The sequence below is a fragment of the Berghia stephanieae genome, chromosome 6, assembly GCF_034508935.2.
Source record: "Berghia stephanieae isolate SIO BIC M18660-M18661 chromosome 6, UCSD_Bste_1.3, whole genome shotgun sequence".
Taxonomy (NCBI): Eukaryota; Metazoa; Mollusca; class Gastropoda; order Nudibranchia; family Aeolidiidae; genus Berghia; species Berghia stephanieae.
In genome coordinates, this window is record NC_088365.1 from 37,551,374 (window position 1) to 37,576,373 (window position 25,000).

Sequence of the window (25,000 nt, forward strand, 5' to 3'; positions counted from 1 at the left end):
TCCCTCCTTCTACAATGAATATGAAAAAAAAAATGTGCATTTACTCAGTTATTCCCCTTGTTTAATACAGCTGTAATAGGGAAAATCTAAGGCCTTAAACCGAAACGTTATGATTGATTGCCAGAGTGGTTCTATAGCGGATGTATTTTAAGGGTCTTTGTAACCTGTATGCAAATTTTCATGCTTTCAATCCGAATTTGCCCCCCCCCCCCCCCACTATAATAGTTGCTGCTTCCTGAGTGATAATTTATAAGCTAATCTTACTTGATAATTTGACCATACAAATACCTGTTACTGTCTTGAAAATGAGCCCGTAAAGTAAAACTTGAGATTTTTTTTTTTTTATGGTCATCATTTTATACATACCTCTTGTTGTGCTTGGAAAAACGTTAAGTCTCCTGTTGTGTTCAGTTTGACTCTGTCTGGGGCTGTTCGAAAAAACAAAACCGTCATAAGGAAAGTTTTCATGCATGAAATATGCACGACATCAAGGTGAGGTGATAACACTGATATTTAATATAATCATTTGCTCATGAATCGACATGTTCAAATTATTTTATATCCCAAGGCTGTTAACTGCTATATCTTTTTTTTTTAATTCAGAAAAGTGAGTGGAGCAGGCACTTATGTTGGTAACAACAAGATATGAAGTGAATAGAAAAGTGCCAGAAGACAATAGAGAATAAAAAATTTTTTCGCGGCGGTGGTGGGGTTTGAACCTGCGACCTTATTGGTACGACAACTCCGCCTGGCAGGTGAGAGCGTGGCTCTACCGTGTGAGCTATCCACGAACACAAAAATATTCGTTTCAAACTCAAAGTCATTACTAGATCCCTCTCTCACCCACTTCTTGAGACCGCCGATTCGTTCGTACACCACCATCGCGAATAATTTTGACCAGCAGTTAAGCTTAATAGCCAATATTCTCAACACAAACATATAACATAGAAACGATTGAGACATTGAGTATGCTCCGGTGTATGGGGTGAATTTTTTTTTAATTCAGAAAAGTGAGTGGAGCAGGCACTTATGTTGGTAACAACAAGATATGAAGTGAATAGAAAAGTGCCAGAAGACAATAGAGAATAAAAAATTTTTTTCGCGGCGGTGGTGGGGTTTGAACCTGCGACCTTATTGGTACGACAACTCCGCCTGGCAGGTGAGAGCGTGGCTCTACCGTGTGAGCTATCCACGAAACAAAAATATTCGTTTCAAACTCAAAGTCATTACTAGATCCCTCTCTCACCCACTTCTTGAGACCGCCGATTCGTTCGTACACCACCATCGCGAATAATTTTGACCAGCAGTTAAGCTTAATAGCCAATATTCTCAACACAAACATATAACATAGAAACGATTGAGACATTGAGTATGCTCCGGTGTATGGGGTGAATTTTTTTTTTTTTTTTTTTAATTCAGAAAAGTGAGTGGAGCAGGCACTTATGTTGGTAACAACAAGATATGAAGTGAATAGAAAAGTGCCAGAAGACAATAGAGAATAAAAAATTTTTTCGCGGCGGTGGTGGGGTTTGAACCTGCGACCTTATTGGTACGACAACTCCGCCTGGCAGGTGAGAGCGTGGCTCTACCGTGTGAGCTATCCACGAACACAAAAATATTCGTTTCAAACTCAAAGTCATTACTAGATCCCTCTCTCACCCACTTCTTGAGACCGCCGATTCGTTATTCTCTATTGTCTTCTGGCACTTTTCTATTCACTTCATATCTTGTTGTTACCAACATAAGTGCCTGCTCCACTCACTTTTCTGAATTAAAAAAAAAATTCACCCCATACACCGGAGCATACTCAATGTCTCAATCGTTTCTATGTTATATGTTTGTGTTGAGAATATTGGCTATTAAGCTTAACTGCTGGTCAAAATTATTCGCGATGGTGGTGTACGAACGAATCGGCGGTCTCAAGAAGTGGGTGAGAGAGGGATCTAGTAATGACTTTGAGTTTGAAACGAATATTTTTGTGTTCGTGGATAGCTCACACGGTAGAGCCACGCTCTCACCTGCCAGGCGGAGTTGTCGTACCAATAAGGTCGCAGGTTCAAACCCCACCACCGCCGCGAAAAAAAATTTTTTATTCTCTATTGTCTTCTGGCACTTTTCTATTCACTTCATATCTTGTTGTTAACTGCTATATCAAAATGTATTGAATGCCATATTCTTGATCGGTCCTTATTAATCCGTTTTCGCTATCTAAAATATCTAACGCATTTTTGGATTTGTCTTTTCCCCCTTCTCAAATACCTTTGATGGCAATGGAATCAATTTGTAAAGATATGACTTTTGAAATGACTCACTTCCAACGCAGTTCTGAATAGCCTCTTGTGCTTTCTGGATACCGAGACGGAACTCTTGGAGTTCAGGCCGTAATCTGTGACCTCTGTGGTAAAATACCAGCGCCATTTCAAAATCGCCTTCATAGTATAAGGCTTCTGCCTTCTGGAACATTCCCTGGAATTATAAAAGATACAATAATGTTATTCTTTTCTCATTTCTCTGAATTGGGAGTTTAATATTTCAATATCTGAGCGGAGGATTTACTTTGAGATTGTCCTGTTGATTCGTTATATGATAACATGTATGGTTTGAGCAACATCTAGTAAGTAGTTCATCAATAATTGGGGACTGGATCAGATTCAATGCTGAGGACAGACAATTTATTCCGATAAATGTAAAATCTCACATTGTCTGTTGCTCACACCTCACCTAGTCTTATTCTCATGACCGAGGTGGTTGTAGAGGAGACATGAGAGATGACTTTACAGTAAGGGCCGTCCACCGAGATCTCTTCTTAGCTTTCCTCATTAGTATCGGGCTGCCCAACCTTGTCAATTCCTTTACATTATCCATCCAGCTCTTGGTTTGCTGTCCTTCCCTTCTGCCTCCATCCAAGGTCCCATGCACGATGGTTTTGCCAATGTCTCATTACGAGAAACATGACCAAACCAAGACAATTTTCTTCTTTAGACTATGGACAAGAGGGATTCCTGTTGTCATGTTATGTGGACAACTCTTCTGTAAACCTCTTTATTCGACGTATAGTCTGTCCAGTTGATGCCTAAAATGTGCCCATAGCAATTGTTTTCGAAAATAGTACCCTTTTTAGAATTTCTGAGGGTAATATCCATTTAAGGAGATTGATATTACATGTGCCCTATATATACCATAAATATTTAGAAATTGAGAGTGTCATGTTCTTTCTTTTCCATATCGTATCTAGTCTTGCCGTTGCATACTTTGTTAAGGTAAAAATGGACAATAAGCTTTTCTACTGAATTTAGTCTTTCACTGTTATTCTTTTGATGGGATGATGCCGGTTGGAAGGATCGGAGAATTTCTGGTATGTAAAATATTATTGATAGGGTTTTTGCTGTAAAATTACAGGCTAAAGTTCAATTAATGGCCATAAACATGCAAAATATAGCTCACAGCCAATTTGAATAAAAATTAGGCGTAATTTCTTGCGATCGAAAAATAAATGAATAAAAATGAAAATAGACAAACACGCGGGAAGCCATCGCCATGACAATAAAAATCAAACTTCCATTTGATGAAAACTAAAACAAATCGTGTTGATAGTTTCTGTGAACATCTGAGCTTTGCACGATCAATAATACAATATCATTGTCCAGACATAGAAATGCAAATATTTATGCAGCTCTGATCTGATCTTGAAATCCACATCTGGTTCTACTAGGAAACATCTCGAGTCAGGAATAATAGACAAGCGCATTTCCTCTTGTTTCTCCAAAACTTTATTAACTAACCAAAAGTAACGGCATTTAATTAGTAACCTGGACATTGTCCATTCCCTTACCTTGTGATATTTGTTGTCCTCTGCCAGCGATGCCTCGGCGTCTTTGAGTGCGTTAGTTGTGTCACCCAGCATGAGGTGACATTTGGAGCGACACACCAGACTGATGCGGTCATCTGGCCGGAGAGTCAGGGCCTGAAATTGGAAACATTATACGAATGTTTGGTCATATTGAAACACACGCTATTTTGAATGGCTCCTAGTATGAAAAGCAAACCAGTAAACAAAGGGTATGCAAATTATCTTTTATATAATATTTTGAATTAGAGATCAAAGGCTGAAAGTTAAGACCAGAGAGAGAGAGAGAGAGGGAGAGAGGGAGAGAGAGAGAGAGAGAGAGAGAGAGAGAGAGAGAGAGAGAGAGAGCAAATGATCGATTTAAACACATGAATAAATGATCCACTGAGGACATTTGAATTCGATAAATGGATACTCAACCTTTTGCAAAATTTCAAGATTTCACCCTAACCGTTTTTAGGAGGTATAAATGTATATTATCAATGAAACCTCCACATTAGAGATTAAGTCATGACATGTTGTTACAACTGCCAACTTCCCATCAATCAGCTCAATTCTAATTTCTTTATGTTTACACGTGTATTCACCAGCTATGAATCCTATTTTAATACAAGTTTTATTCCTCGGGTCTATTTTCAGTAATATCAATTTAACCGTTGAGAAATTTTGACTTATTTCTTCACAACGTTTTACTACGTCTCTCCTTAGGTAACGTTGTATTGATCTCAGATATACAGTCGAGCCCAAAATAAAATGAACATATACACTTTTACCGTAATCAAGGTTACATTTTAAAATGTGCTAATACAACTTTTTTTTAAAGAATAAAGTTGATAAAATTCCATACAATTTCGTGTAAAAATTATAATCAAATATCAACGGATAAGAAATTAATGGGGGTTTTGACAATGCAACTCTGGAGACACGTTTTGCAAAAGAGAATGATAAGAGAAAAGAAAGTAATAATTTCATACGATGTCGTAGTAAGAGAGTTTCGCTAATGAAAGGGAATGTGAACTATTAACAAAGATATCTTCAGTTCTTTGTTTAAGTATCTCGAAGACTGGCAACAGAACTGGGTACTGAGTATATGCGTTTGCTACCTGATCCAGTCCCTTGATCAGTGAATTCAGTAATTAATTCAAGGACCAATACCCATTGGACTGGTATCTAAGCATTGTGGCTCAATGTTCTCTCAGTGTTGTGTAATTTATGAGTTTTTCTCATTCGTAGAAATCACCAAGCCTTTTGAAAAATGGTTTTCATGTAAGTTGTCATAATAGTGACCACTGCATTAGACACAAATAAGGGACACAATGGGTGATCAAGTCAGTACCCTTAATCAAGCGACGGGAATAAAGTCTATGATTTGATGAATGCAGAGTTAATTCCGCCCAGATATCAACCAAGATAAGATATCAACCAACACCGGAGTTTTCCATGAAACCACGGACATGGTCGATTGGATAGAGGTCTGGAAAATCACTTCGGCAAGGAATCTAATGGTAATTTTGGTGGATTCATAAAGTAGGCCGTTATATGCGCGCGGTTTGGAGGAGCGTTTTCATGAAAGTTTTGATGATCGCTAATTTTTAAACAGCTTATATGATCTCCTGTATTCAAACAACCCCTGATCACCTACGGCGATTTCAAAAGCAGTCTCGTCTGCTAAGAAAACATTAATTAGTTCCTAATAAGTGAGCCAGTTAAATGCAAAGAAAACAGAGAGTAAATGTGAGTCACATGAAACAAAACAAAGCCATTACATTTGTAGTTTCAATATGTGTGTCATATCAGAGATGATTTATAGTTATAGCTATTCCTCTGGTCATATCTATCCTGGATAGTCTCTTTACATTTTGCCTGCAAACATAGCACTGGACCACACTTTAAAGGCATCCCAAGTCGACGGCCATGTGATCATGCGCCAGTTTTGCAGGTTTCCTCGCTTTCAGTCCTTCTTTAAAAAACTCCGAGAGAATGTCCATCTGTTAAAACCCAATGCGACGGCCGTTTAGAAGGGAAGTTTGAAGTGATCTGCTTCATGTGCAGCAGCAGTGACTTCCAAGTCAGTATCTCGAGCAGTTTAACAGTCATATTGAACAAATCCTGTTTTGCTCGGTCAATATATTATTTTTAATGGAGAGCAACTAAAAATTGAACTACTTCTGAGATTGTTTCACCTGCGTATATGTGTCGTTTGGCTTCCACTCTGTCATCCAAAGTAAGGCGAGGCACATTCTTTTGACACTTTCTAAACACATTGGGAAGTGTATTCACATATGGTGAATTCAATTACTGTGCACTATGATGATGGATACTTTACTATATAAATAATAACAACAGTCTCTATTTAATCCTTTTGCCAAGAACATCGCACGGTTTTTTCCTAATCGCTATATAATTGAGACTAGTCAGATAACTTTGCTAATATATTTATAAAATATGTAAAATTTGATTGGCTAAAATATAATAAAAGTTGAAATTGTGTATAACGAAAGGAGGTGGGGTTATTCTGGAAAACATTAGTGTTTTCTTTCTCTTTCCCTAGACAGACAGTTGCTTAAAAAAAAAAGAAAGAAAGGAAAGCTCACATTCTTACAAGCCCATTTCCAATCCACTTACCAAAACGTCAGCTATCGAGTAATCTCAAGTGAATTTTCAGCAGGATGACCCAACTCCCTGAACAATTACAGTGAACTCAGTGTCATTTGTGGCTGCTAGTAATATCTGTTCATCTTTATCCATAGGCTGATCGTCTGATTAGTTTTTCATTATGCCCCCAGTCCTCACAAAGTAATGTCTAACTCACCCAGATAAAATCGCTTGATGATTTATAATTTTCTATTGATGTCACTGACAAGCAACCTCCCAATAAAGCAAAGAAACCGAGGTTGATCTCGAGTGAAGTCGAGATTTTTTTCTTCTGTCCCCTCCCCCCTCCTGTTTCCGAGAGGTGATTAGGTAGCTGGAACTGTAAGATCTGGCGGACAGTACTTTGAGAAAGACTGTCGTACTATCAACAGGGTAACAAGCATTGTTTTTGTCCATTTCACACTTTAGAAATCAGGATAAACTCGGCTCCATGGGCCTCATGGCACTGGAGGACTATTTATCCTTTATTATTTGGCTTGGACGCGTCGTCAACATAATTCACCCATGCTACCCACTCGATTTAACTTTTAATTTTGTCATTTTGTCTAAATGAATCAAAATGAAAAACAGACAAAAGGAAGCACTTGAAATGAGACCAAACAAAGCCACCAACCACCCGATTAGAATCGTCATCATTTAGCACTGTATGGGAAGCAGAAGCCGTGAAGTCACACCTTCCTCTCTTCCGGTTCAAAACTCTATGGAATTTTGTAACCATTCCTCCGAAGGATAACAACGAATGGATCACTTATTGAATCATGAGGTGGCATAACTCTTTTATAGCAGGGTGTATAACAGTTTCTTATGATTACGGATTGTAAAATAGCGAAGATGAAGGGATTGACGTTTAGTATTGATACCATAAACAAGACGCAATAACTCTAAATCCAAAAGATCAGTTGCGCAAGGTATGTTTCACACTTCAAAGGAGATTGGAACCAGAATTTTGACATCACACTATTGAAGAGGGAAACTTTTGATTCGATTTGTTAAGGGAGTTTGTTTTTTCCACACGAGGCCAATTTAACTCCGAGGTCGTCTGTGTCGATAGAAATATTCCAGAAAATAAGACAATGGCGTTATTCTTTACACCAAGCGAGCATAACAAATATAAAAGCAGATCCACAACAAGCATATACACTACGATAAATAAAGACCCCCAACGCCTGGATGACCCGCAAGAACCCAGATGCGAAAAGGATTTAGAATACCTGAGATTCATCGCAGGAGACCGTCATCTGTGGAAAGAACTCACCCAACGAACCTGAGAAGCTGCCAAAGCGTCCCAGTCTGAAGATTATGAGGCGATCGGCACTAAGTCAAGTAAGTTAATGTCAAGTCCGAAAAAAATCCGATTCAATAAAAACGCAAGACCTTTCTTCAAACCGGAATAAAGTTGCATGAAAATAACCGCATCATTCCAAATGTTACAGTTTTACCCCACTTCACTTTGCATATCAATTATTGCTGATTATCCGTCCTATTTGAGCAGTTAATGCCAACTGGTGGAATATTACAACAATGTACATAATCTAACGATGACCTAGCCCTAGCCTGAGAAAATTGGTTCTCAACGTTTATTTTAAATATCGCTTCCTCTTATAAAAGTACAAGCGCACGCTGTTGTATCAGTTTCACCGTGGATAGTTTCCATGATAAACATTAACTCACCTCCTGGTATGGTTATAAAATGCACAGTGAGAATTTACAAAATTTAGAATGCATAATATTTTCTAAATAATTCTCACCGTTGTATAGCTTTCAATTGCCTTCCTATAGTCACCATTTTTGAACAATGCATCGGCCTCTGCTTTGTAAATTTCGTAGGTTCCTGGAAGTTCTTCATTGTCGTCGTCTTGGTCATACATTTTGTTGAAAGGTGATGAATTTTAAAATCCGGATTGCGTGAATTTCTGACTGATGTAAATTTTATTCAGGTATATTGCATAGTTACTTTTTAGTCCTTATTTCTGAACACAGGGCAGTTCCAAAAGGCGAAGCACACTTTGGCAATGTATGGCAATGCTGTGATACTTAACACATTGATTATAGGATTATCGCGCAAGAATTAATGTTACCAATGGGTCATGAACCAGCACGTTCAACAACGGCGTGTCTTGGTAATGCTAATTATTTATAATGCGCAATTATTTATCGCAAGTGAGACATATGGAGGCCTGGCGGGGTTGTTTGTTTTTTGTTGTTGGTTGTTTGTGTTTACCTTTTCTTTTTTAATTAATTATTTTTTTTGCTTGTTTTTTTATTTTTATTTTTTGTCTCTTTGTTTTATTGTATTACATGTTATGATTATTAAGATTATGATTATTATCAATATTATTATTATTGTTATTATTATTATTATTATTATTATTATTATTATTATTATTATTATTATTGTTATTATTATTATTATTATTATTATTATTATTATTATTATTATTATTATTATTATTATTATTATTATTATTATTATTATTATTATTATTATTATTATTATTATTATTATTATTTCTGCTCAAAACCATACCTTCTGTTTTTTTCACATTGAGTTCTAACCCCATGTCTTCGCTATTTTTGGCCACATTATCGAGTAGTTGTTGTAACTCTTTTTCTGATTCTGCGATTAGAGCAGTGTCATCCGCATATCTTAGATTGTTGATGATATGTCCCCCTATATTCACTCCTGCCTTCAGTTGTATTTTACGTAGAATGAACTCGCTGTAGATGTTAAAAAGGTCGGGAGATAGGACACATCCTTGCCTCACACCTCGCTGTATGTGTGTGTACTCGCTGACCTCACTATCAATTCGAGCAGCCGCTTTTTGCTCCCAGTAAATAATGTTAAACCACCCTGCAAATTATCCTATCAAAACGAAGAGATCAGGAGAGTTGAAAGTTTTACATATTTGGGATACATTATTACATCTGATGGTAGATCCACCCATGAAATTAAAAGAAGAATTGCTTTAGCAAAGAACACATATAATCAATTAAAGCAAATCATGAACAACCAGAACATTGAGATGGCAACAAAACTCCGGGTAATCAAATCATACGTGTTGTCTGTGCTTCTTTATGGCAGCGAATGTTGGAAGATTAACAAAGAATGTGAACGTAGAATAACTGCAGCCGAAATTTGGTTTTATATACGCATTCTTAGAATCTCATGGAAAGATAAAATAAAAAACGAGGAGGTTTTAAAAGAAATTGGAGTACGACCAGCTTTGGTAAACACCATCAGAAAAAGACAGTTAAAATTTCTCGGACATATTTACAGAAAAAACGGTATTGAAAAGATTGTACTTACGAGGAAAGTTGCTGGGAAGAAAAGAAGAGGGAGACAGAGGATAGATTACATTGACAATCGGAACAGATGGATTGGTGGAGGAGGAACAGGAATCGAGCTATTGAGAAGATCTGAGGACAAATATGGTTGGAGGGACATGATCGCCAATGTCTGCAACAGGCCTGGCACTTGATGATGATGATGATGATGATGATGATTATGATGATGATGATGATGATTATTATCATTATTATTATTATTATTATTATTATTATTATTATTATTATTATTATTATTATTATTATTATTATTACTGCTATTATTATTAATATTATTAATATTATTATTATTATTATTATTATTATTATTATTATTATTATTATTATTATTATTATTATTATTATTACTGCTATTATTATTATTATCATCATCATCATCGTCATCATTATTATTATTAGTAGTATAATAATAATAATAATAATAATAATAATAATAATAATAATAATAATAATAATTATTATTATTATTATTATTATTATTATTATTATTATTATTATTATTATTATTATTATTAACACTGCGATTCACAATACCTCCCTGAAGATTCCATCAACGGATGAAACAAAGTTGTAGGAGGATGTATGTATGTATGTATGTATATTATATGTTTGTATGTATGAATGTATGTATGTATGTATGTATGTATGTATGTATGTATGTATGTATGTATGTATGTATGTATGTATGTATGTATGTATGTATGTATGTATGTATGTATGTATGTATGTATGTATGTATGTATGTATGTATGTATGTATGTATGTATGTATGTATGTATGTATGTATGTATGTATGTATGTATGTATGTATGTATGTATGTATGTATGTATGTATGTATGTATGTATGTATGTATGTATGTATGTATGTATGTATGTATGTATGTATGTATGTATGTATGTATGTATGTATGTATGTATGTATGTAGGTATTTAGTTATGTAAGTATACATATGTATGTATATATATATATATATATATATATATATATATATATATATATATAATTCCCTTTATTCGTCCCATAGTGGAAATTATCTCTAGGGTCTAATCCAAGGGAATCCGAAATAACTCAGGCATCAGCCGCAATTGGATTCAATAGTCTGATGTCACGCCGCCCGGCAACGGCGGCCATCTTGGTTCTAAACCAAAAAAAACCTTACTTTATATTCTTCATGCTGGCTAGAACTTTTCATATGCCTTTTGATTAGAATGTGTAAAAGTCAAAACATTATCAAATTTATGTTTTTTTTTCCTCTGGATACGCTTTTATGCTCGCCGGAGAAATATTTCATACGGGGGTCCGCCATTGTTCCGATAGTTTAGAGCCAGTGTTACTAAGTTACCATGCGTCATTAGGAAGGAAGTGACGTTACGACTGTTGAAGAGTATTGGACTAGGGCGAGGCCAAACAACGCAGTGGCGGATGATCGAACTTGGTACCTTTCGGGTAAAAGAAAAAAAAAAAAGGAAAAGCAAAGACCATAATGCTGAGCCACGCTGGTAAAAACATAAGTAGACCCAATTTAAAAAAAATAAATCAAAATTAACTGTCCGCTGTGTGGATTATTCTTTCATAGAAATGCATAATCTCAGTATTTTAATGAGAATTTTCATTTTTTCAATCATCCTATGAATTGAAAATCCCATATGGAAGTATATGAGCTGTTTATGATAGTTTTTTATTACTCTTGTGATCTTTTAGACTACCTAATGGGCTGCCTACAAATGAGACTATTATTACTTATAATAGTATTTAATTGGTTCACAATTTAAATAAATAAATTAAAAGAGAGTAAAAGAATTGCAATTTTATTTTTGTGTAACCATCAATATACATGTTATTTCTATGCAGTTACTGATATTTAATTTCTTGTCCTCCTTCTCTTGACTCCAATGCTGAGAGGCAGAGGAAATATCCAAGGAAAATATTAACGTGTCTAATTCAAATAGAAAAAATAAAATTTTGGAGCAGCTGGTTAACCAGAAACGCACATACATTTTCAGATTCATAATAAGAAACCACAAAAAGAAGAAAAGAAGATAAATTTAGTGATTCATATAGCGTTACAAACAGGGAAAAAAAGGAAGAATATGCATAGAAAACAAAATAGAGGACGGGCTTTCATTTAATACAACTTTCGAAGCTAAATAATAATAATTACCTTTTTAATTGGATTTCATTTTTTAAAAAATGATTTTTAGAGCCTAACTCCCCTAAACACAATTAAAAGTTATACCTAAAGTAAGATCGTTCTTTTGCCGTTACTTTGGCACCATTTGTGAATAAATCCAATCATTGGCAGCGGCGTAGCCTGGTCATTTAGGAGCATGGGGCTGGATTTGAGATGGGTTGTAGCATAGGATCTTTTAGTGATAAATGAGAGAGAAAGAAAGAGAGAGAGAGAGAGAGAGAGAGAGAGAGAGAGAGAGAGAGAGAGAGAGAGAGAGAGAGAGAGAGAGAGGAACTGAAGCAATTTATACCTCCTGTTCGTACGATTCATACACTCATTCAGTTCAGACTTTGTAACTAGATATTAATAATATTATAATGCAATTTGAAAAGCACTCACCAAGCAAACGGGGCATTTACACTTTGTATATGAAATTGTTTCGCCTGTCTTTGGAGGTAGCAAACTTTTCAAGAACATTGTCGTTGAAGTCTCTATCCTTGCTGACAATGTCGCTATGAATCGAAAGCACAGCTAAGGCATTTAGTCGCTCTTGTCCCATTGAGTTTCGAATAAATGTTTTTATCCTTTTCAATGTACTGAAACAGCGCTCGGGTTCCGATGACGAAATTGGTGTGGTTATGATGATTTCGGCTAATGTGTGAACTTGCTCGAATGTGCTGGCGAGATCTGCCTCCCTAAGTGTTTTGTACAACTGTGTTATACTTGAAACTCTTTCTGGACTAAATGTTTCATTTGAATAAATGACACTGAGCTCATTTGTGAGAGCATCCTTGGCCAAAAAGGGATAGTTCTCTACCAAATTATCAATATGTTGTGTTGGAAACTGTTCTTTATGAGTTTCAAAAGAAGCAGGGTTTAATACAGCAAATGAAGCAAAAAAGTTTGACTGACTAAAACGATCTTCAATTTGGCCAAGGAGTACATCGCAAACTTCTTTTGCCGGAATACTCACGTCAACTATTCGTCGCTTTCTTCCAGAGCACAAACGTTCTTCTACAAGCTCGCTTCTAATGCGTTTTATTGAATTACAGAAAGCAGATAGCGTGTCGTTCACTTCGATGCCAGTAGTAATTCTTGACTGGAATTGCTTAAACAAAATATCGGTGTGATAAAACACCTTATTGAAAAACCCTAAAAAGTATAAGAAAAAATCATCTTGAAGCAGAGATGAGAGGCCGACTGCTTCACGAACAGTGGTGTCATCCCAAATGTCAGAGTTAATGATTGTCTGCAAACATTCTAGAATTGCACTTCTATTGTCAGAAACAGATTTCAGCACCCGGGACTGAAAATTCCACCTTGTTTCACAGGTGCGAGGAAGCGAACGGTCTGTGACATTTCTAAGTTCATCGGCTCGCTTTGGCGATGAGTTAAAGAAAGTAGAAAATCCAGAGAGATTGGAAAAGAACACTCTCGCTTCTGATACTACACTACTCACTTTCTTTAGAATAAGATTAGTCTGATGCGCATAACAATGCACAAAATGGGCCCGTGGGTAGTCAATTCTCATCAATGTCTGCACACCGCCTGAAGAACCGCTCATGACAGAGGCCCCATCATAGGTTTGTGCAATCAGCTTGTTTTTAATGTCAAATGGCAGAAGCTCCTCTTTTAGAGCAGTTGACAAACCGATTGCCGTCCTGTCCTGGACGTCAACAAATTTTAAAAACCGTTCAACAGGGTCTCCATCTTGAATAAAACGAAGGATGATAACAAACTGTGAGCGGCATGAGACATCAGTCGTCTCATCAGCTTCAACAGAAACAAAATTAGTATTTCCAATAATTTTCTTAATATCGTCAATATACACCTCATAAATACAATCTAAAATTTCATTCTGTATTTGCGCTGATGTGTATCTACAGACGGTCGTTGTCTGCAAATGACTTGATAACTGTTCATCTAAAGTCGCTAACAAGTCAACAAGGTCTAGAAACACACCTCTATTTGAGGAAGATTGTCTTTCATCATGGCCTCTTAACGGTAGCTCATGAATTCCACAAAATTTGATGCACTCAATTATTTTACCTAAAATTTGTCTGTTCTTTGTAACTTGTTCATTATGCCTGGCTAAGGATAAGCGATAGCCACTGTCAATCTGTGCACCTATGTGAACAGTACCAAAGGTTTTCAATCTAGTGGTGCTATTTAAATGTAAGTTAGACTTCTGATGGTTCAATGCTCTCTGTGTTACATTTTTCAAACAGGTAAATCCACTTCTTGTCCAAGACAATTCTGCATTGCTGTTATCGCCAAACAAAATACAATTAAAACAAAACAAACTCTTCTTTTCTACGCTCACCGTAAGCCAAGGAAAACGACTATACCAATCTTTATTAAATGACCGATTCTGCTTCCCGTCTTTAATAGTGAGCACAAAATCTTCTGGCTGATGGGGACCGAGACTTTTAATCAAAAGTTTATTTTCCCTATTCAAAGAACTGGTACTGATAGTCAACAAATAATCAACGTGATTCATCACACTTAATAGCAATTAATTACATTAAAAAAATAAACAGACACTGCACACATCATATAAACACTCGGAGTATCAATAAACACACAAAACAGTCTCACACTCAAGTTATAAAAGGACAAGGGGAATTCAATATCACATGCTTGACACGGCCTTGAAGAGGGATGGGTAACAGGTACAACACGATTGCCATTAATTAGGTCGTTGTATGTGGCTGCGAGTAAGAAAGCCACAATGACTCAGTTCAAAGTCAAGATGCCTCCTCATGCCCACAGTCATAGCACACGACAAGCGTGAAATGTATCGCTTAGTTGTACCGTGGGAATGTGGCTGGAAACCTTCTCAGCCTTTAAAGCCACACGCTGTACTGATTGGTCAGTGGCACGAGTACGACTCGAGCTGTAGTAAATTCAAAGCGGTGTGATTGGTTCAAGTTTTGAGGCTCTGTAAGGGGTTTTTAACACCAGGCCAACAATGAATTTCATTGTTTGTGAAACAGAAAATGAAAAATTAGACTTTTTATTGTTAAGTTCTTACACATTATCAAGACAATGACGACCTGTGGCTTAGCCTTAATAGCCTTTAAGGCCCTACGCCGCTGATCATTGGCATAGTTCAGCCTCCGTGGAGAGTGTCTATCAAAACACCTCAATTTCCTATGAAAAGTGCCTGAAGCAACTCAATGTAGCCTTATATTTCTTCCAGCAACAATTATCAAAACGAATTTGATATGTTTTAGAAAGAAGAAGAATTACATTTTTAATCGTGCTATATTCCTAGTTTAATTATTAGGCAAATTAAATGTCGGCACGTTTAAAAGACTATTTCGAGCGAAAACCCCCCGCTAAATTAATACCGTAGAGTAAAACAGCAATATCGTACGCATACCTGTCCCCCCCCCCCCCCCAGCCCCCGTTTTTTTTGGGGTTTTTTTTTTTTTTGGTGAATTTACAACCGTTGGTTGCAAGACAATTTTTGGGCGAGTTGCAATTCAAAAATATTTAAACACATAACTTCTGATAAACAAAATAATGTATACATTTCTATGTGCCTTGAAATTTCGCGTTAATCATCTTAACTCTGTTTAAATGACTCCTTGGTGGATATTACGCATAAGATTAATAGTAGACTAGTGGGATTACAATATTATGGTGTGCAACAACCTCTAATCCAACCACTAATATAATAGCCGACCAGTTACGTAACATCAGTCGACTCGTCGCTAATCCAATGGTGATAAGCCTATAAACAATATTATACTACAACAATGATAGGTTTACACATGTTGACAGGTACTCGTAGTTTCCGCCTTTTTCTATCACTAGGTGACGCATCGTTTATTGTTTGCTAATAATAATATTGTCTGTAAGTCATACTTATCTTCCGTTCATGCCTACTCCTACCAGCCGAAATAACCGGCCCTCTATCTCATGAATATTTTTCACTATTTTGACACAAGCGAGTTTTAATTGCAAGGCGTCGTACTGTGTAAATCCATACAACATTGTCTAATTATAGAGGTCGGGGCAATGGACCAACCTCTTCCTTTTATTTCTTGTTGCTTCAAATTCTCCCTGTTAAAACAAAAATAGTGTCTCCATCAATTAATCCTTGAGAAGTTGAGTGCATCCATTTATAAAAATTCAGATAATGCAAAACTTTATTTCAAGGCATTTTTATGTCTTAACTGCCTTTTAAAATGTTTAGAATAGTATACGATTCATGAACACAGCTATTTGACATTTCTAACAAGTTTTCAATGCGACTGATCTCACCCATGTTATTTCTCAGCAAAGTAGGTATAGTATTTTTAAAATAATGATTGATTCTCAAATTGAACGATTTGGCATTAAGAATTACAATTAATTGTTGCCAGCTTTTAGACTTTCTGTTAGAGAGAGCACAATTTGTAGAAATTAATGGAATCAAATTTAATAAAATCATTACTAATACAGGAGCCCATCAAGGGTGTGTTCTCTCCCCTCGCCTCTTTACGGTTTACACAAATTACTGTACCAGTGACTTGGTCCCAATTTAAAAATTTGCTTATGACACTCCCTTCAAGGGTTAATATTTAAAGATGATGAAACGGCGTACAGGTCTGAGGTCGACAGATTTGTTGGTTGGTGTGAAGATAACTCCCTGAAATTAAATGTAGGAAAAACCAAAGAAATGTTTTTTTATTTTAGTCAATCAAACTGTTGAGCAAGTTTCGATTTGCAAATATTTGGGTATTTTATTTTTCAACAAATATTAGTGGCATTTACAAACCGATGCTGTTGTCACTAAATTGAACAAAAGAATGTACTTTATTCGGAAACTTCCAGAAATGACTTGCTGCAAATTATTTATCAAGGAAAAACCACCCTCCTTAGTCTTCTCGATCTTTCGGCGGCCTTTGACACCATCGACCATGCCATATTACTTCGAAGGCTACAAGTTACTTTCGGCATATCAGGCACTGCTCTAAACTGGTTTGCATCATATCTTACTCAAAGAACTCAATCAGTTTTAATCGGAGAAGTAACTTCGTCAGAGCGTGACCTTCATTTTGGTGTACCTCAAGGATCCGTTTTAGGTCCAGTCCTTTTTGTACTTTACACTTCCCCTGTTGTGAGAATCTTAGAGCAACATTCTCTCGCTTACCATATGTACGCCGACGATACCCAGATGTATAGCATGTGTTTGCAATCCGATATAGTTTCAAAGATAACTGTTTACGAACAATTCATCAACCATGTGATGAGATGAATGTCTGCAAATAGATTAAAATTAAATGGCGACAAGATTGAAGCCTTATTCATTGCTAGTTCCAATAATAAGACATATCCATTTACACTGGCATTGAAAATCAACGATAATGACAAAATACAACTCACAACATCAGCAAAAAATCTCAGCATCACCTTAGAGAGTGATCTGTCTATGAACAAACATATTAACAATGTGAGAACAAGTGCTATCTGCATTCTAAGAAATATCAGAACAATCAGACCATTTATTAATAGGGAAACTTGCAACAAACTGGTAACATCTTTGATATTCCCGAAAATGGACTACTGCAATGCACTGTTTGTTGGTCTCACAAAGGACAAAATAAACAAACTCCAGAAAATACAGAACATGGCAGCCCGCGTTGTACTGCAGAAAGACAGGAAAACTGCAGCTCTCGAATTAATACAGCAGCCGCATTGGCTGACAGTGGACCAGCGGATTAAATATAAATCTATCGTTTTCAAATGCCTGGAGGGCTCGTCACCATCATATCTCTCAAATCTCGTTGAACGGTATAACCCACAGCGATCGCTTCAATCAACGAACGACCTCAAATTGAAAACACCCCGCTGTCGAGTGAAGGCTGGTGAACGCGCCTTTCAGCATTCTGGTCCAAGGTTGTGGAATTTACTACCACTAGAGATACGTTCTTCGTCTTTACTAGAGGAATTCAAGCGTCGATTGAAGACATTCTTATTCCGACAGGCTTTTTTTTGATTATGTGTATAATTAGCGTTGTTCGTGTACTGTGTTAGGGCTTAATGATTAAGTTAATCTAACTTCTGGTAGCGTCCCGCTGAGTGGCGGACATAAAGAAGAAAGGTAGGCGTCTAATTTTGTTATTTTGTTTTCTTTATGTGACTTGCGTAGTTTTTAGTGTACCCTTTCTTTTTATTTTCGGTTAACGTTATTATTATAATTGGTGTTAAGTAAAAGTTAGATCAAATTGCGGTAAGGTTACATAGTTGAGTGGCTTTCCTTTTCTCAGTTACAACCTTCTCTATCTTCGATAGGGGATAGTTGTACTATTGTTTTCCTCTTAGCTATTTGACTCTCTTCCCTCACATATTATATATTATTATTATTATTACTACTATTTTTGATTTGTTTTGGTCAGGATATGTAATGTGTAGTGGGTTAAAGTAGAATATTATTGGGGGATAAATTGCTCTCCATTTTCCCTTATCTTCTCTTACATTCTTTGGGAGACCTTCCGGGGGGCTCCAAGCGCTGCATTTCTTTATATTTGAGTCGTTTCTCTTAACGCTGGGAAGGTTCGGAAAACCTCCCCCTTCTCCCTCCCCCCCCCCCCTCCTCTCTATCTCTCTTTGTTGTTGTTGTTGTTGTTGTTGTTAGTGAGTTGTAATAAAATAAATAAGGTAATAATAAAGTTATATTTACGTATACAGGCGAAACAATCACACACGAACACACACACACACACACACACACACACACACACACACACGCACATACACAATTTCTATCTCCCTTTTTCTTTCTCTTTCTCTCTCTCTATCTCTCTCTCTCTCTATCTCCCCCCCCCCCTCTCTCTCTGTTTTTTTTAGCACACACACACACACATGCACACGCACGCACCCACCCACACACACACACACACACACACACACACGCACACACTTATATACACAATCATTTTGCAAAAAGTCTCACATTAGTGGATGTTGAGTAATTTAATTTATATATAATTAATGAATATGTCTGCAGTCTTGCCAGTATTTTTAAAGGTGGAGGAGGACAGCCGCTTCACTACATACGAGATATGTTTTGCGGCGGAAAAGTTGGGAGGGGATGGATCCCTCATAGGAGCCCAAAGGATAGGGCGACTGTGGAGGATTTATCCCTCCAACAACACGGCTGTGTATTCAGTAAACGGGTGGACGGAAAACACAGTTCTTTAAGCAAATGTTTCAAATTTCTCTTTATCAATTTAAGGTTAAGCAAAATTCGACGCCAATTTCCTCAAAAAGCTGAGGAAAATACCTAATACTTGTTTGATGTAATTTAATGTTGAGGAAAAATGTACTTATTAATACAATATATACAAGAATAGGTGCCCGTTGAATGAAAGGATTGATAGGTCGATCAACACAAAATTTAAAATTGAGTTCAATGTATATTAATTTACTGATAATTACGTTTTTAACGTCGTATGATAACTCCACAGGGCTCTTTACTTGTGCACAGAGATTCTTTTTTCATCAAAATGGACTTAAAACATTTATATTATTGTCGGATTTCATGTGAGCTGACTAAACAAGTCCCAGACTAAAATCACGGCACCTTCGGACTAAGTTTGGCCAAGTTTTAGTCATTTGTTGAGGCAGGACTTCACAAGCTTAGACTGAGACTCGTTACTAGGTTACGTCATAGGGTCAACAAAATAGCAGCTATTTTTAGATGAAAGAGCTTCGATTCGGAAAGAAAATACGTCGGTTACGAATGACAGAGGCAAAAAGTGTCTTGTCGCTATTGACATTGGCTTTAAAAAAAACTACGAGATAAGTGCAGATCGCCGAAAGTACACATAATTGTGAGCAAAAAACTAAAAGAAAGACTGAATCTAATCGGCTCGTGAGTTGAAAGTGAAGGGAGACTAGCAATCGAAGGATTTGCGTCAAAGAACAAACAAAAAATGATATGAAAGTATAGTGGAGACAAAAGTTATTCTGCTGGCTTTGTAACTGACTGAAATAATGTGATTCATCAGACCACACTTTTTCTTTTGTTTGTTTGTTTGTTTGTTTTTGGTTCAATTTGTTTGAGTTTCATTGAAACTTTCATTGACCATGGAAACCATTGTAATCTAGCAGTCCAAAGTCAATATCACGTGATTTGATTCATCATGACAAAAGTAAGTTTAGTTATATATAAAACGACATATTATTTATACCGGATGTGTTGCTATTTTCCTTTTTGGGGATCTTTTGCGTTGACAGGATGAAGGCGAGTATCTTACATGCTATCATGTACTTGAGAGCGGGATGTTACCAGCACAAAACAGCCGAATTAGTAACCGTCCTTACAACGCCCGCTTCCAAGCAAGAGACTAGCTAGTCTGAGACTAGAAAACGTTCATGAAATCCGATTTTTTAGTGACTTGCTTCGTTTAGGCTTAATACTAGCAAGTCCTTTACTAGACTAGTAAATAACTAAACCTAGTCCTCGTCCATGAAAACGTGCCCTGGTTGAGGAACATGCGAACGACCGTGACGATCCGAAGACTTAATTGTTGATCTTGTTGCTCACATGTGACACGTCTTGGTCTTTCAACTGTAGACCCGGTGTCATGATATCGTTCTCTAAGCCGATAAATGGCAATATGCAGACAACGGGAGCGGTCTATATTCAGGTTTTCACCGATCACATTATTTGTTTCTGTCCAACGGCTGGATACTTCTTGGTAAATGTAAACATGCTGCTTTATAAACGGGCGTTGTAGACAAACCCATGGATCAAGATGAAAAAATAAGTGACACGTATGGTGATGTTAAATATTTCGAAAACTGTGAACATTTTTCGCTATGTGGGTTACTTTGAGCACATTTTGCAATGAGACCAATGACCTGGAGCACATGGAAAGGTAATATAGATCATCCCCAGTGAACAAAAAGCAACTGTTTGGGAAGATTATCCTGCCTGCAAGATTACTATTGCTCCCCTTACGTTCAATAGAAGTCATGGCTGCCCAAGTGTTAAAGGAATGCTTGGGAAATGTTTTAAGTGATCCAAAAGAAATACATACGCCACAAGAAGATTCTAACTTTTTTTCTCCAGTTATGAGGATGATATAGATTATTTATATATATAAAAAATAACAATGTCATAATTGTGTCCGAATTGCACGAGTAGCACATGCAGACCATTTGAATAATCAATTCAGGACAAAATTCCAACGCGATTGCTATGTCGGGAGCAAGTTGTGTGTTTAAGTATGTTCACGAACTCACAAGTAAGACAGTTAACCAAAATATGTGCAATGGAAGCAATCAGCCGACACACTGGTAAGAGAATTGCATTGCGACACCTGACCACGCCATGCTCAATTACCTGTTTTAAAATTGTGAGTGATGCTCGGGAACTTTGGGGCTTGTTGATTCGAATGACAGAAAAGTACTCAAGATGAGTTATGATGTTATGCCATAATACACTTCCCCGGAATTGAGATAGCGAAGGATAGAATGAATATGTCGATCAAACATGTAGGGGAGATTGGGAAGAGGTGGGTCACCAAAAACATTTGTCCGCCACAAAAAATAGATACACAAAATCTTTTTGCATGATTAAATACATCTTTTATTAATGAGAAAAACTAGTCTAGAAACAAAATACAAAGTGACCATAAATGTATTTTTTTTTTTTTTTGTAATGCATTCGAATTGGGGAGAAGTGGACATGGGATGGAGAAGCAGGTGATCACGATGGAGAGAATTGGACCAGCCCAGAATCTGTTTCTGTTGATAATGATAAGCTTTCTCAACAATTGTTCGTATTGATATATATATATATATATATATATATATATATATAATAATATATAATATATATATAATATTATAGATAGATATGCAGATGACGTCACTCAGGCTTTGTTATTGTTTTGCCATCCGCGTTTGTGAGTTGATCTCACTAAACTGTATTAACCAGACTATAAAGTTCATGGTTACACAAGTTTGTGTGTTGATCCGTTATACTTCGGATGCAATGTTGTGAACTCTTGGCCAAGGCATTCTATCTATATACATATATTATATATTATATATTATATATATATATATTATATTATATTAAATAATAATATACATACATATATCATACATCATACATACATACATTACATTATTACTTCTATTAACATTACTATAGAATTATTATTTTTATTATTATTATTATATTAAATTATTCTTATTATTAATATAATTATATTATTATTAGTTATTATTATTATATATTATTATTATTATTATTATTATTATTATTATATATATTAATATATTATTATATATATAATATATATATATTATATATATATATGTAATATATATATATATAATATATTATATATAGTAGTATATTATATATATATATATTTATATATATATATATATTATAATTGAAATGATTCATCAACATAGGACCAATTTTCTTATTCAGATCAATACTAACAAAATCATGTCAAAGTTTTAATATATTTTTTGTCCTAGTAGTTGTTCCCTTGAGAGGAATGTGTAATATTGCTTTCTTATTGTCTTTACACATATTTGCAATATCCTCAACCACAGCTTTAAAACTTGTGAGTATTCGTTACATTTGCGTCTAAACAGTTTACAAGTCCCTTTCACTGAAAGTGATTTTTCTCGTTAAACTCCAAGATAGCTTAAGTGTTGAGTGACGTCATATAATTGTGTGCTTCGTCCACCGTCGTTAATCAACGAGGCTCGGTGGTCCCACTGAAGTCACAAAGAGCACATGTGGTTCTTTATTTTATTCGAGGAAAAACAAAAACCAATGCAAGCTTTGTCATACTGCAGAGGTGACGCGACACATTGTCACGAGATCTCCCTTATCTGATGTAAGCTTGAGATCCTAACATGTCTCTGTATACGTGATTTGATAAGGAGAGGAACGCAACAATCTCTGTGGAAAGTTTATGGAACTTCTGGCTACATTAGACTTCACAGTTAGCACCATCCATCAACATCTCAATAGATGATTATGGTACCATCCCATGATTTCGAATAGTTTGCTTTGTTTGTAATCATCGTCTCATAGTCAAGATTCTTAAGCTTATTGGCGTTATCACATCCGAGCGCATGTTTCCAAATACTGTGCATTATGATTATGTCTACATTTCGGTCAGATATTTATTCTCTATGTTTCTAGCCGACGTTCTTCGGGAGATTCCATGGTTCAGAACTGGGCCGACCTGCCCTGTCATCACATAATAATGATACGAGTGTCGTGGTGGCTAAATTATAGGATCATAAAAATTGAAAATATATTATGCAGTTCAACACTTATTTCTCATATTTTTAATTAATATGTAATCTTTTAATTTTTGTCAAGTCTACATACATTTTAGGTGATTTCATTAAGCGTAAAAAAAAAAATCAGGATTTTGTAATGACCAGGTTTTTTTGTAATTAAAATAAAGGTCTCTTCTGTCTTCGTTTAGATGAAGAACCACACGAATAACACATATGAAACAATAACATCACACAAATTTTTATAGTCTGAACAAAACAGATTTGATCCTCGAGTTTCATAATTATGAGGGGGGGGGGGGGGGGGGTCCACTTCTCCCCTCTTTCCCTTAATATGGTTTCATCTTGGGTAAATGATTAATAATATAAAATAAATTATATATTTATATTTTGTCAATTGTAATGACAATTATTTTCTTTAATGATTACAACAGTATTGTCATACGGATATAAAAAAATGCATAGATGTACTAATGTAGCTGGAGCTAAATTAATTATCGATGATACTTGTATGGGCCTTTAGCGGTCAAGATCGCGTGTAAAAGATTACAGATGTGCTGTTACTGGTTACTGGTGATAGACAATCCGCTTAATTTGGTCTTTACTCATTACTGTTTCTTTAAGTAACGACAACGTAAGGAAAAGGAATGGGATATTATGAAGCGAGTTTCTATTGTATGTCAGCGAACCACATTTGCCCCTAAGGTCAGTGTCGTCTAGGCTGAGTATGGCGGTGATGCAGATAGTGAAAAGGAGTGAAAGATGTTTTTTAAAGATGCTTTTAAAAGATGTTCTGTTTTAATTTTTAAAAATTCTTTCCTTTTTCCCGACAAAAACCAGTTGTCAGTGAAAAGATTTCATATCAATTTTAATTCAAGTCTTCCCGGTTTATTTCGTTAGTGCCATCATCATCATCATCATCATCATCATCATCATCATCATCATCATCATCATCATCATCATCATCAACGTCGTCATCTTCATCATCATCATTATCATCACCGATGTGCCCCCCACCCCCACCCTCTCACAACTCGACACTAGACTGTCCGTTAGAGCATAGCCTGGAAACGCATTCTGAAAACGGCCCACACCGGTCACCGACACATTCAAGAAGTTAGCGAGCAACTCGATGCAAATTCAACTGGATCATGCAAAATCAGATTCCGGCGATCAGACGCGTGAACTGTCCTTCAATGTCTAGAACCAGAGTTTGGCCAAATAATGAGCTTTTACCATAGCGTCGACATTCTCCTATTTCAGGAGATTCGTCTTTATTTTCAGGATCGCAATCTTCTAGATTCCATATCTCAGGCTATACGGATGTCCAATGAGTGGACAACTCTAGATAGATGTTGTCAGCATTTAACGCCAAGGAACCTATGAGAGTAAGGGTGATTGATTGCGGGACTGATAACAACAGGGTGTAAAGAGTTGTCTTGTAGAAGGGACAGGGGTCGTACTTGCACGTATGTACAAACCACCAAGAGCAAAAAGGACTACACAACGTGGTGGTATGTAGTTGGACATACTGCCATCGGTCGGGAAAACTTCAATAGCCACAACCACAAGTGGAAATACTTATACGCTGATAGTGCAACGAGCAGCTTTACAAATCCAATCCTGGATATCTCCATTTTAATATACGAAAACTTTATCGCCGAGAACAGGGTCGAAACCAGTTCACAGAAATAGCGAATTGCA

At 36.3% G+C, this 25,000-nt stretch overlaps 2 protein-coding genes across 3 annotated transcripts in view; both read right to left on the reverse strand.

Moving 5' to 3' along the window:
- The window catches only part of LOC144974987 (outer dynein arm-docking complex subunit 4-like), a 29,783-nt gene extending 21,199 nt beyond the window's left edge, over window positions 1-8,584 (reverse strand). Inside the window, exons 1-4 of one of the 2 annotated variants that reach the window (XM_078918597.1) lie at window positions 8,251-8,550; window positions 3,833-3,964; window positions 2,313-2,466; window positions 367-428 (exon numbers count right to left, since the gene is read on the reverse strand). In XM_078918597.1, coding sequence (XP_078774723.1) covers window positions 367-428; window positions 2,313-2,466; window positions 3,833-3,964; window positions 8,251-8,370 — 468 coding nt within the window. In that variant the 5' untranslated portion in view covers window positions 8,371-8,550. Of the gene's footprint in view, window positions 1-366; window positions 429-2,312; window positions 2,467-3,832; window positions 3,965-8,250 lie in introns of both variants that reach the window. The other variant, XM_078918598.1, reaches the window with a different exon arrangement.
- Window positions 8,453-14,519, reverse strand: LOC144975840 (zinc finger MYM-type protein 1-like). Its single transcript, XM_078920030.1, has 4 exons — window positions 14,343-14,519; window positions 12,439-14,027; window positions 9,030-9,220; window positions 8,453-8,535 (listed from the first exon to the last, which is right to left on the reverse strand). The coding sequence occupies exons 1-4, from the start codon at window positions 14,517-14,519 to the stop codon at window positions 8,453-8,455; spliced, it is 2,040 nt and encodes a 679-aa protein (XP_078776156.1).
- Window positions 14,520-25,000: the final 10,481 nt, after the last annotated feature.

What these genes read in the sequence shown, in the direction of transcription:
- LOC144975840 (XM_078920030.1), bottom strand. Translation starts at nt 14,519, where the DNA reads ATGAATCACGTTGATTATTTGTTGACTATCAGTACCAGTTCTTTGAAT. An exon ending in GTCGTTTTCCTTGGCTTACG is followed by an intron (nt 14,028 to 14,342) that starts GTGAGCGTAGAA and finishes GGAATTCATGAG; the next exon opens with CTACCGTTAAGAGGCCATGA. An exon ending in CAATGTGAAAAAAACAGAAG is followed by an intron (nt 8,536 to 9,029) that starts GTATGGTTTTGA and finishes CAATGTGTTAAG; the next exon opens with TATCACAGCATTGCCATACA.